At 39.9% G+C, this 13522-nt stretch overlaps 1 protein-coding gene across 3 annotated transcripts; it reads left to right on the top strand.

Moving 5' to 3' along the window:
- Positions 1–944: 944 nt before the first annotated feature.
- DBE1 (debranching enzyme 1) lies at positions 945–11905 on the top strand. Of its 3 annotated transcripts, none has more exons than XM_077361601.1 (4): positions 948–1090; positions 2709–5830; positions 5914–6172; positions 11520–11905. In XM_077361601.1, exon 2 carries the CDS (start codon positions 2788–2790, stop codon positions 5452–5454), a length of 2667 nt encoding a protein of 888 aa, XP_077217716.1. In that variant the 5' UTR covers positions 948–1090; positions 2709–2787; the 3' UTR covers positions 5455–5830; positions 5914–6172; positions 11520–11905. The 3 variants fall into 3 exon arrangements, 2 of the variants coding, with proteins under 2 accessions (XP_077217716.1, XP_077217717.1); XM_077361602.1 differs by having other exon boundaries at positions 958–1090; positions 11541–11905; XR_013236752.1 differs by lacking the exon at positions 2709–5830 and having other exon boundaries at positions 945–1090; positions 11541–11905.
- Positions 11906–13522: the final 1617 nt, after the last annotated feature.

Raw genomic sequence — 13522 nt, 5'->3', positions numbered from 1 at the left:
CCATTTGATTGGCCACAACGTAAATAGGTTGGGTCACAAAAAATCATTTCCATAGGATGATCCTAGCTCTCCGATCTATATAGAAACTACATATTATGGAAACCTCTATAGATCAGAGGGTTGGAATCATCCTATGTAAATGATTTTTGGGGCACAACCTATTTACATTGTGGCCCATCAAATGGACGGTTTGGATCATCCTACGGTGTGGGCCATACACTCCATTTACAAAAGTGTTTCACAACCTGTAAAGGGCCTAGACCTGGCAAAACCGACCCGTGCCCGCGGGTCGACCCGACCCACCCGCAAATTTGCGGGCACGGGTCCGAGTTTTAGTGACCGGCCAAAATTGACCTGCGGGCCACCCAACCCACAAAAACATGGGTTGGGTCGGGTCAACCCGCGGGTACCATGCCTTTTTTTGGTTTTTAATTTTTTTTTATTTCTTTATGCCTTTTATTATGCCCTAACTAGGGGTGTAAACGAGCCGCTCGGCTCGGCTCGTTAAGCTTAAAAGCCAGGCTCGGGCTCGAACCAGGCTCGGCTCGGCCAGGCTCGCGAGCCTTATCGAGCTCGAATCATATTAATTTTACACCCCTCATTTTCCCTGGACAGCCCTATCTAGTGTTTTTTTACTACTCTTTTTACACTAGGGGGTAGTCCAAGTAACAAATGGGGTTCCAAAAAAGAAGTGACATATTTTACCTCCCTCTTTCACTCCCTAGACAACCCTTTTAGGGTGTATATTAATATATAATATATATATTTAAATATATTAAATTCTTAACGAGCCGAGCCGAGCCTGGCCTAACTTAGGCCAGGCTCGGCTCGTTAAGGATTCGAGCCGAGCTCGACCCGAGCTTTTTTCGAGCCGAGCTCGAGCGAGCTTCCGAGCCCGAGCCAAAATTGACACCCTTAGCCCTAACTTATTAACTTAGTCACTTGGGGTTTCTTTCTTCCTTCGTTCTTTTTATCAAACTCAAAGACAGAGAAGGGAAGCCACCCACTGTCGCCACCCCATTCCCCACTCACTCCCTCACGAGTTACGACCGAGTCATCGCCCTCTCTCAGCCTCTCTGCCGAAGCACAGGTACTGTCTCTCTCTCTCTCTCTCTCTCTCTGTCTGTCTTCGATATCTCTGCTTCTCTTTTTTTTTTAAATGAAAAGCCCCTCAATAGAGATACGATTTATAAATGTGTGCTTCAAACCCTAATAGGGTTTGTAACCAGAGTACTCTTATTCTCAATTTGTGCAAGCTTCTCTTTCATTCATTAAATATTCAAAACACCTAGGGTTTTTTTTTTTGTGCAAAGATTTGGGCTTCTCCTTTTCTTGCAGAAACTCTTGGGTTTTTTTTTCGGGGTCCAGAACATTGAAAAATAAAATTATTGGAAAGAACATTACAAACAGTGAAGAAATAATTAAGTGTTACTAATGATCAATCATCTAAAAAACATATCTTGGAATTTAAATGTTTGAAATAGGTTGTTGATGAAGGCAATGATTTACTGATCCATGCTCTAATCCGTTTTTTCTGCCACTTTTAAGTGATTATTTTATTTGATTTTCAAGTAATTTGGAGTTATTTTAAACTTGATAATGCTTGCTGTTCATAGAGAGTGGAAAATATGAGCATTCATGCACATAGAAAATCTTTCCCATGCTAATCATGAATGATTCATAATGTTATTTTTGGCAGAAACAGCCTAAAGAGGCTGAAAACAATGAAAATATAAGTGCAGAATTTCCCAAATGAAACTTGTGGATGCATGTCTCGTAGCGGATGGGTAGAAACCGACTCATTTTCGCTAAAACAAATCAGTTTTGGCAAGAATATAAGTCCGATTATTAACACAAAAATACATGTAGAATGGAAATTGAGTATTTTGCTTACATTTTGAAATTTTATCAAACAATTCTTTCTGAATTATCTATATTGGTAGCCTACTGTCCCACACTTCAAGTCAAAATTGTGATCAACTTATAAAAAAGGGCGGTCCAGTGCACGAGGATCCCACCATTGCTGGGTCTGGGGAGGGCTAGATTATTAAAATTGTGATCAACTTAATATTATGAAATTATTAGATTTCCAATACTAAGCCCTGCGATTGTTAAAATCTGCAGCATTGAGGACATCATCATTCGAAAAAAAAAGCATGCAATTACGAAGACATTCAGATAGTCAATATAATAAAGTATTGGTAATTTAGATAATGCCTAGTTGTCTTTCTAGTGATTGTTAAATCCACCGGTAGTCTGCCTTATTGGAATTTTTTTTTCAACCAACGAAACTTTAGACTGTGTTCAGCTTCAAACTTTATGCAATGGACTGTGACCTGTGGCCACTAACCTCCCATATAAATCATCTGCTTCTTTTTAGTTAGCATCTATGAAAAGAACCTTTCGATAAAATTTAACTTTAAAGTTTGCCTTTCAATTTATAGGTGTTTCAGAATGTTGAAAATTTCAGGCTGGATTTGCTCATACTAAATTCTTTTTCGCTTGCAGCCTTGTACTATCCACCACTAAATCACGCAATGTTTAAGAAGCAGCTAATGTTTATGTTCGATCGTATCCTGGCCTTTAGCTTTTTAATGGGAATAATTTGACAGAAACATCAATTAGTTGCTAAACAGGCTTCATATTTGCATTTTTCTTGTTGTCAAAGGTCCCTCATTTTGTTTACTGATTTTCCTTATCTCCGACAGAGAAAACAGCAAAGTCGGTAGGCAATCTTCTCCTATCCTGCTAGTGTTTTCTTCCCGAACGCCCAGGGCAACTCTTCCAATGCCGCTTACAATACAAACCCACAATCTAAGCAGTAACATGATCAAATTAGCAGAGTTGGCAATGGGTGGCCATCACTGTGATAGAAAGAGAGGTACCCATAGCATAAAGAATATGCCTGTGTTGAGAAGTAAGAGAGTTTTGGGAAGTACACAAAATAAAATCAGTCCTTCTCAGGGAAGTTTTGCTCTGACTGTCTTCGCATCGCAAAGTTCTGTTAATCAAATTGTGCCATCTTTGGATTTGGATGCTGGAATTGAAGAACTAGAAAATGCTTCTACTTATGTATTCAGAACAGATATTGGTGGGCAGGTTAAGGTAGTGGTTGGGAGGAAAAATATGAAATATGCTGTATATATTGAAGCTTCATCATTGTCACAGTTTAGTAGTGAGCATAACTTGGTGCTAAGTTGGGGCATTCTCAAATTCCATTCTTCACATTTGAAGGTTCTAGACTCTCAAAGTTTGGCTCCAAACGAGGGCCAATTTACATCAGGAACCATACCCGATTCCATACAGACACCATTCATTCAGAAATCCTTAGGTACATATGTATTAGAGTTGGAATTTGATTCCAATCAAGCTCCATTCTACTTGTCATTTCTTCTGCACTCTTCATTTGATGCTAATTCCAGTGACTCGGGGATAAGGAGCCATAGGCAAACAAAATTTTGCGTGCCTGTGGGTATTGGTCGGGGAAATCCTGCACCCTTGGGCATTTCCTTTCCAAATGATGGTTCAGTGAACTTCTCTCTCTTTTCAAGGAACGCAGAAAGTGTTGTCTTGTGCTTGTATCATGAGAAGACAGCTGAGCCCTCTTTGGAGATTGACTTAGATCCATATGTTAACCGGACGGGTGATATTTGGCATGTCTCAATGGAAAGTGGTGAGCAATATGTGAGCTACGGGTTCCGTTGTAAGGGGGATATTCTTTGGGACAGGGGAGGTAGATTTCACATGCGACATGTACTTTTGGACCCATATGCAAAGGTTCTTGGAGCTTTCTTTCCTGATCAAGGCAAATCTGTATCTCTGGTTAAGTGTCTCGGGGTCTTATGTAAGGAGCCCACTTTTGATTGGGAAGGTGACATTCATCCTAGATTACCTTTGGAGAAATTGGTGGTTTATCGATTAAATGTGAGGCGTTTTACTGGGGACAAGTCTAGTCAGCTGCCTAACGATGTTGCTGGGACCTTTCTTGGTATTATTAAGAAGTTAAGTCATTTTAAAAGTCTTGGTGTGAATGCAATATTATTAGAACCAATTTTCCCTTTTGATGAGCAAAAAGGTCCCTATTTCCCTTATCATTTCTTTTCACCAATGACCATATATGGATCTAGACATGATGGCATGTCAGCTATAAATTCCATGAAGGAGATGACTAAAGTATTGCATTCCAATGGCATAGAGGTTTTGTTGGAGGTTGTTTTCAACCATACTGCTGAAGGGGGAGATAATTCCTGTCAAACAATATCATTCCGAGGAATTGATAATTCGTCCTATTATATTGTTGATAGCGATGTGGGCTCAGGAGCCGGTAATGCTTTGAACTGCAATAATCCCATTGTCCAACAGTTGATTGTGGACAGTCTTCGACATTGGGTGACAAATTTTCATATTGATGGATTTTGTTTCGTGGGCGCTTCATATCTGACTCGAGGGGTAGGTGGCGAGTGTTTATCCCGCCCGCCTTTAGTTGAGGCTATTGCATTTGACCCAGTACTTTCTAAGACCAAAATCATTGCAGACTGTTGGTCTCCACTTGAAATGTCATTCAAGGAGATCAATTTTCCTCACTGGAAAAGGTGGGCAGAAATGAATACGAGATTTTGTTACGATGTAAGAAACTTTCTGAGGGGTGAAGGTGGTCTCAGTAGTCTTGCTACACGACTCTGTGGGAGTGGGGATGTCTTCTCTGACAGTAGGGGCCCTGCATTTTCATTTAATTTTACCGCGAGTAACTTTGGTCTTTCCCTTGTTGACTTAGTCAGCTTCAGTAGCAGTGATCTCTCTTCCCAATTAAGTTGGAACTGTGGCGAAGAAGGTCCTACTAACAACAATGCCGTCCTTGAAAAACGAGTTAAACAGATACGCAACTTTCTTTTTATTTTATACATTTCCCTTGGTGTTCCTGTTCTTAACATGGGGGATGAATGTGGCGAATCTACAGGCGGTTTACCATGTTACAACAACCGGAGGTATTTTGATTGGAATAGTTTAAGAACTGGTTTTGGAGTTCAAACAACAAAATTTATTGCATTTCTAGGTTCACTTAGAATGAGGAGAAGTGATCTTCTACAGAAAAGGAATTTCTTGAAGGAAGAAAATATAGATTGGCATGGAAATGACCAGTCTCAACCAAATTGGGAAGACCCATCATGCAAATTCCTAGCCATGACATTGAAGACTGAGAAAGACGAGGAGCAGCCAAGTTCTGATAGGGGTGACTTGTTTATTGCCTTCAATGCTAGCGAGTTCTCAGAGAGTGTTATTCTACCTCAACTTTCAGAAGGAATCGAATGGCTTCGTCTGGTGGACACAGCTCTTCCATTCCCAGGATTTTTCTTGATGGATGGCGATCCCGTTCAACAGACAGAAGGATTAGCAACTTATGAAATCCAACCTCACAGTTGTGCTCTATTTGAAGCCCAACGGAGCAGCTCCTGAATTCTTTGAATGTGTTGGAACTTAAGTGTATATAAAGCAGCAGGATATAGTGCAAATTATATCATAGAATGTGTTGGAACCCGGAGTTATTAGTTGATCTGGGTATTGTAAAGCAGGCTTCCATGTAATCTTTAAGAGTTTATTTTATGCATTTATGGAGTGGAAGGCGTGTTGTTGTCTTCTGATTCTGAAATATAAATTTGATGTATTATCCATGGTTTTATTACTAGCTCAAACAATATATTGACTAAGTTATCTATCCAAAAGATAGAAAAAAAAAATAGCAATATTTTTCTTTAAATATTTTTTAATGTTGGAGGGGCTCTGAACACAGTCTTGCTTGAATAGTTTCACCTCCCAACAGACCTTATATGAGGTAATCCACTTGCTGTAAAAGATATTTTTCTCATTAGGTTTATGTATGAGAAGTGACTAGAATTTGATCTTTTGACTTTTCAGGGATAAATGCTTTCTCAAGGATAAATGCTTTCTCTCATACTCCCTCGAAAGAGTGGTTTCAGATTGCTGCAGTTCTTCGTGTGAGTTTAGGAAATTTCTTGTTGTTCACTATATTGGCCCTCATAATGATTGGTGTTTAAGGACTAGAGTGACAAACGAGATTCATGGCACCATGGTGGATGGATTGTGAAAATTATTGTTTGGGCCTTGCTCATTGTCCCCATGTTTTCCCTTCCAAATGTTGTCATTTCAATCTATGGTAAGCATCCTCTGACCTTAGTAATTTGCTTTCATGTCATTCTTAAATTTGACCATTTTCATTTTTTCTTATTTTTTTCATAATAAGTCATTTTGAATATTTTTCTTGTGTGTCTGTAAATGTTTAGTTTGGTAGTCAAAGGTTACCATTTGATGTGGCCATGTTGTTTCCATGAAGTGCAAACAAGGGCAAATTTTTTTATTAACCCAATCATAGTTGTAAATTCCGTTTCGGTCGCCATTTCGTTTTGGCCACCGAAAGGAAATTTCGGTGGGATTTCGGTCATTTTGGTGCATTTCGGTCGAAACTTTTCGGTCACTAAAAAAAAAAAAGAGAAAAATCCAAAAAAAAAAAAATCAATAGAAAAAGATGAAAAACTAATAAATAGACCAAAATATGTGTCCCAAAAGACATATTCATTACTTAAACACATAAAATCTTGCACAAGTTCAACTAATAGTCTGATACATAGAAAAACATAAAAAGAAAGAGATACATGAAAGTGAAACATAGACAATAGCTAGTAGCAACAACTCTCAGTCATCATAACCCGGATGATCATACTTAATGTCTTCTTCGTCGTCGTCGTCGCCGCCGTCATAACCACTTGGACTACCAGTAGGGACATCTTCTTCAAGAGGCATGAGAAAGTCGTCGTTGTCGTCCCCGGCCCCAACCACAGCAGTAGGTGCTTCAAGATTTTCCCACCCAATGTCTTCCGGCGTGAATATGACATCTTCTTTTTCTGCAACCCAATCCATCATGACATCCAGATGGTCTATGCTCAAAGGGTCACTAGTGGTAGATGATTTCCTCAACAAGTCCCTGAAAAGGAAAATATTAAGTTTAATATCAAAGGATAAACTTAAAAGCTTAAAGTGATGAGGTGAGAGTTGAAAACATTATATTACGTTGTATACCTTTGTCGAAACTTAAGATTGTAATGGACAAACACCAAGTCATCCAATCTCTAGTGCTCCAACCTATTTCTCTTTGCAGAGTGAATGTGTTCGAAGGTGCTCCAATTCCTTTCATACCCAGTCGCACTGCAGGTTTGACTGAGGATTCTGATCGCAAAGGTCTGTAATTCTTCCACGTCACCTCCGAATTGATTCCACAATGCAACTGTAAAGTAACAAATAGTAAAGCATTATTTGTTGAGAAACCGAAAGTTAAAATGAATTATACTTAATTAAACAAACAATTCAAATATACCTGGTCCCAACTTCGTTCGGTTGCGGATTGCAATCTTCATTCCAAACATACCCTTAGCCTCTCGATAATCCTCAATCTGATTGGTGATGAGGTCTTGTGTAGCTTCATCAGGTACCAGTCGAGTGATGCATGCCAACAAGCCTCTGGTTACTTCACTGTGCCTAGAGAAGGTAGGAGTGAAAAAGAGAGCAGGGTTAAGGAAATATCCTGCTGCATGGAGGGGACTGTGGAGTTGCCTATCCCATCTTTGGTCGATGATCCTTCAGATGGGCATGTAATATGATTTTCTCTTCAACCTCTCCTTGATGTTCTCTTTGGCCCTATCCATAGCCTCATATAGGTAACCCATCGCCGGTTTGTCCTGCCGATCTACCAAACGCAACACTCTCACTAAAGGCTCGCTGATGTTTAGAATGTACTTGCATTGGTCCCAAAAAGATTTATCCAACACAGTACTAACTACCCATTCACTCAGTGGGTGTTGGACAAGCCTACTAGTACTATACTCATCAGACACAAACATCTGCTGAAGTGCTTTCCGATTCAACACCAGACTTTGTATGCTAATGAAATTTGTAGCAAATCTGGTTGCAGCAGGACGGCACAACTCCTTCCCACCTGTGAACTTCTTCCTCATCAAATTCAAGAGGCTTCCATGGTTGTAGATGAACTTTGTAATCGTCCGAGCCCTCTCAATTGTGGTTGCTATGTGAGGAAATACAGTCGGTTTGCACAGATGCTCCAAGATGAGATCTAAGCAATGGGCTGCGCACGGAGTCCAGAAGAATGTACCAAACGCGGCTTCTAGTCTTTTCCCAGCAGCTTTGTAACTTGGCTCACTGTCAGTTACAAATTGCACCACATATTCCGGATTCACCTCTCCGACAATCTTTTCAAAGATATTGTACAATTCATCGGCATTCTTCACTATGCCAGATGCATCAACAGATTTGAGGAATATGACTCCTTTAAGGCAGTACACCAAAAAGTTGATTAGGGAACGTTGTTTGGTGTCTGTCCATCCATCTGCCATAATGCTACAGCCAGTGTATCTCCATGACATCTTAATCTCCTCCAAGTAGTTGTTTACCTCATCCACTATATTCTTCAAAATGGAACCCCTTAAAGCATGATAAGTAGGTGCCTTATAACCCGAACCCATGGCATTTACAGCATCAAACATAGGTTGCCAGAAAGGTGAATTGGCAACGTTGAAAGGGAGATTGGCATCGTAGCAAAGCATGCCAACCGCCATGTCTGCTCTATCCACTGTTTCTTTGTTAGCCAAAGCACTTTTAATGCTTGGCTGGGCTCCAGGGGTTGTTCGTGGTGCAAAGAAATTCCTGATCCCTCCTGTGATTCCCTTCTTCTTCCTTTTTGTACCACTCGGTTCTACAAGAACTTCCTTACCCCTTCGTTGAGGCAATGGTGTACCAATGTCTTCTTCATTCTGCTCTTCTTCTTCGTCTGGTGTGCCATAAAAACCTCCAACCTCTGCTCTGGATTGGCTCATCCTAGCCCTTTCTTTTCTCTTTGCATCTAAAAGTTGCTTCATTCGATATTTTACATCTTCAGTCACTTTTTTGTATGATGCTACTTCACCAGGAACAGCCGCTAAATGTTCTTTCAAGCGGGTTATACCTCTACCTGATATGACTTTGTCATAGAATGTGTAAGTTACTTTATTTTTTTTGACCCGGAACCAATGTACCGTACGCTCATGCCGGGTCATCCGATCTAGCGGGTGCCGAACCAATAGAGGATGCTCCTGCAGAAGGTCCCGAGCCCGACCCACTCATTCTGAAATGAAGTAGAAGAAGGGGGAAAATGAATTAGAAGAAAAGAAATTGAAACAAATTACAAAAAAATGAAGTAGAAGGGGACAAATGAAGTAAGAAATAAAAGAAAGGAAATGGAAAGAAATAAAGAGAACCTTGAGGTTGAACTTGATTTGAAGAGAATTAAGATAATATTAGCCTTCCCTCACTTGAAATTTGTAGTGTAACTTGTAAGCCTTCACTTGAAATTTGTAGTGGAATTTGCAAGCCTTAGGAAATAGTTCTTGTAGTTGTAAGTTGAAGGTAGGCCTTCCCTTTGCTCCAAAATGGACTTGGATTGAGTTGAAGAAGAGTGTAGACTTGTAGGAAATTTATTAGAATAGATAGTGTAAGTGAAAGTAGAAAAGAGAAAGAGAATCACTTATGTGAAGGTGGAGGAGAAGAAGGTAGGTCAGCTATAAACGATCACATTTGGAGGCTAAAATAGTCAAAAACCCAAAAGAGCCGTTACAGGGGCATTGATGCAATTTATGCAAAACCAGTCAAACTAACCGTTATAGCCAATTTCGGACGAAACGAAACGAAATTTTGAGGATTTCGTTTCGTTTCTGAAAACGAAATGTTTCGTCCCATTTCGGACGAAACGAAACGAAATTTATAACCTTGAATCCAATTCACCCCCCTCTTGGGTTGCGTTCACACAAGAAAGCCACCCGATCTGATGCAATGGATTTCCACCCTCTTTAAAATAAATCCTTCCCAAGACACCTAGAACCATGCAACAACGATCTCCTCACTTCAGCGACCATTGGACAATGAAATGACTTGTGTCTTGCCATTTCTTCACGTTGTTTGCATAAATGCGGCTGTTTACTAGCCTGGATCCTTTTTGCTGAATATTCAGGGTTATCCTTTTCAAGAATCACAGTGCAGACAAAGAAAAGAATTCTGAAGGGAATGGCCGATTTCCACATTCTCCTCCAGACCGCGCACTTCACCTCCTCCTCCATAATAATGGAGAAGAGCGAACGAACCATGACAGTCCCACTATTTTCCACTGACAGATAAACTCCTTCAAGATAGTTATCCAAAGAGGTCCATGTCTCTGTGATTGATGGATAAACTCCTTCAAGGGAATGCATCAACATAAAACTAGATGACCCAGACTAGAGATTTCTATGAACAACTCCCCCAAGCAATCTGACACCCTCACCCTATCCTTGACTCTAATCAGATTTAAAAGATCCAGAAAAGCATGGCACAGAGGACTCCCTCCTAGCCACAAGTCCATCCAAAACCTAATCCCTTCCCCATTTCCTAACCCAAACCTAACCCTTTTCAAAACTTCTTAATTGGCATATTGACCTCCATGCTCCAGAACCTTTGTTCCTACTTATCTCTTACCTCAAAAAATTATTATTTTTAAATGATAATCTCAAATCTAAAAATTATTTGCTTATAATCTTATATGCAGATGGTTTTCAATTTAAATATGGTTATTTATTAATAATGGATATAATCTGATATGCAGATGGTTTTCAATTTAAATATGGTTATTTATAAAAAATGGTCACAATGGTTATTGGCTTCCAAAGAGGACTTAATGTCCCATCTGTAAATAAAATTGCTCGACTCAACTCAAGCCTTTGTCCCAAACTAGTTCGGGTCGGCTAATGAATCCTTTAGAAAAATTTTATGAAGAAGGTGAAAGATACCCTGCTCAAATTGACTAAGTCTAATCCTGACACTAGTTGGGTTCGTCTATATGGATCATTTTCTTCCATTCTCTCCTATCCAAGGCCGTGTTCTCTATTATGTTCCCAACCATCTAGTCTTTCCTCATTGTTTCTACCCAAGTTGTTTTCGGTCTGCCCCTACCTCTTTTGACTCCATCAACTTGGCACGAGTCACTTCTACTTACTGGAGCAGCCAAAGGCCTAAGTTGGATATGCCCAAACCATCTGAAGCGGTGATCTCTCATCTTCTTCTCAATTGGTGCCACCCCCACCTTTTTACGATGTCTTCATTTTTAATTCTATCTAACATTGTGTGGCCACACATCCATCTAAGCATTCGCATCTCTGCTACACTCATCTTATGCACATGTTGCTTCTTGGTGGCCCAACATTCTGAGCAGTATAGCATGGCTGGCCTCACAGCTGTATAGCGTAAGATAATTTTATTTGCAAATAATGCACTAATTTTGGTGGCATCCAAAGAGGCCCTGAAGCACCTATCCGTCTGTCTTTATGCCTCTCCGGGACTGAAAGGCATCGTTGTTTCAAAGTGCCATGCTCAAGATTCACTAATGCATTCTGTATTATATACCATCTTACATTTGCTATTACTTGCAGTTTGCTCATTTTGTATTGCAGTTGCGAAGAAACCTCTGCGTGATTCACATAAACTGGATACAGGAAAAGAAGAAAAGAAAGAGATTTGAGGCAAAATCAGTTACTTCTATACCTTTTTCCTTCTGACATTTGCACTTGCTAGCATGTATTCTGCAATGCTTTTTACAGCACGAGTTTCTGCACCTATCGTTTAATCCTTACCCTTCCTTGCACCCTGTACATAAGAGGCAAGCCCTTTTGTTGGGTTACCATCTAAGCTTTTACTTATTAGTTCAAGCTATGTTTAAGGGCATAATTAGCAATCAGTCTCATACAGTGGGAGAAACACTTCACAAAAGACATTTTAAAGACTGATGATTTCACAATAAATTCCTTGATTCTCTGAATTTTATGCTTGGCTGAATGACTTTCAACTAACCCAAAATAATATAATTTTAATCACCCATGACCAAGGGTCTAGTACCATTTGATCATGGTGGCTCCAGTAGAAATGGACAAGACTGGTTGATGATCATGGTCACTTTTTACCATATTTTAAGTGTTTGAATCTCTGCAGATTAACTAAGTTAAAACCCAACACAGATTTAAGTTTTAAATAAAAATAGTGAAGTGAATCTACAGAAGAGTTGGATGACATTTTTACTGTAAGTCATGGGAATACGACATCATAAGAAGCATGCAAGTGAAAATGCTGGACAGGAAGAACACCTACTAGTGATTTAAAAATAATTCAAACTTGACACCCCTTTTTTATTCTCTTGCTTGGTTGATTTTCCCTTTAGGCCCTGTTTGGATTGCAAGAAAAATGTTTCTGATGGAAAAAAATTTCTTCGGATTTTTTTTTCTTTCCATGATTTAGCGGAGAATGACTCAATTGTCACAACCCTAGGTTTAGATTAAATCCATAGGATTAGCATTGATTTAGACCCAACATTCTTGCAACCTCTATGCCTAGAAAAATACTTGGGAGCATCGAGGTATTTTTTTTTTTTTTTGTGGTGACGTAGGGTGTCCCCACCCCCTTTGGAAGTAGGACTAATCCCTACGGATGCGCACAATAGCCCGTAAACCATGCGGATCGGGTAAGCCCGGGTGGGATTCGATCACACGTCTCCAGGGAGCAAACCCGAGACTCATGCCGAAGAGCCACACCCGTCCGGGCTCGAATCATCGAGGTATTTGATTTCAAACTTACTACAAGAATAAATTTTTAATTTTACTTCAACAATAAGAAAGCACCATCTTTGACCCAACACCATAGGATGATCCAAACCGTCCATTTGACGGGCCACAACGTAAATAGGTTGTGCCCGAAAAATGATATCCATAAGACGATCCTAGTCCTCCCATCTATTGGAAATGATTTTTTGGGCACAAACTATTTACAATTTGTGGTGGCCCATCAAATGGACGGCTTGGATCATCCTATGGTGTGGGCCGTACAGTACTTTCTAAAAAAAATACTCGACTATTCTATATGGGCTTACCACTTTTACTTTATTCTAAAAAAACACACTGACTGGGGCCCACTTCTGTCTTGTTTATGAGATCAGATCCATTTTTCGAATAACAACCATAAGTCCGTTTCAATGATCTATGCCCTTGATACCCCAAAGAAAAGCTAAACCATTGAATTTTGTAGCCCTTTAAATATTCTCCTAGATCAACGGCCTTGATTTCTCTTGCCTAAAAACTGCTTTTTTCTTAACCTGCGCACCTTCCCGGCAACTTACTTACGTAACCTGCGCACCCCTACCTCCACCCCTCGCATTTTAAAAACCCACCGCTACTAAAAATCAAAACCTTAACAAAAAGGCCAAAAAAAAGGAAAAAAGGGATATGATCTTTTCGCCTCCCTATAGGATTATGCGCCCGCTGTAAATGTGATTTGACGTCAAAAAGCGTCAAGTGAGTCTGCCTACAATTCAGTAATTCACTTTACAGTGTGGGGCGCATAATCCTACAGTAGGGGCGAAAAAACCAGTTCCCAAAAAAATGTATCG

The sequence above is a fragment of the Tasmannia lanceolata genome, unplaced genomic scaffold (genome assembly GCF_043159265.1).
Source record: "Tasmannia lanceolata isolate RefF3 unplaced genomic scaffold, GAP_Taslan_0.1 ptg000019l, whole genome shotgun sequence".
NCBI lineage: Eukaryota > Viridiplantae > Streptophyta > Magnoliopsida > Canellales > Winteraceae > Tasmannia > Tasmannia lanceolata.
The sequence above is the reverse complement of the archived record's forward strand: the minus strand, read 5'-3'. Positions and strand labels throughout refer to the sequence as shown.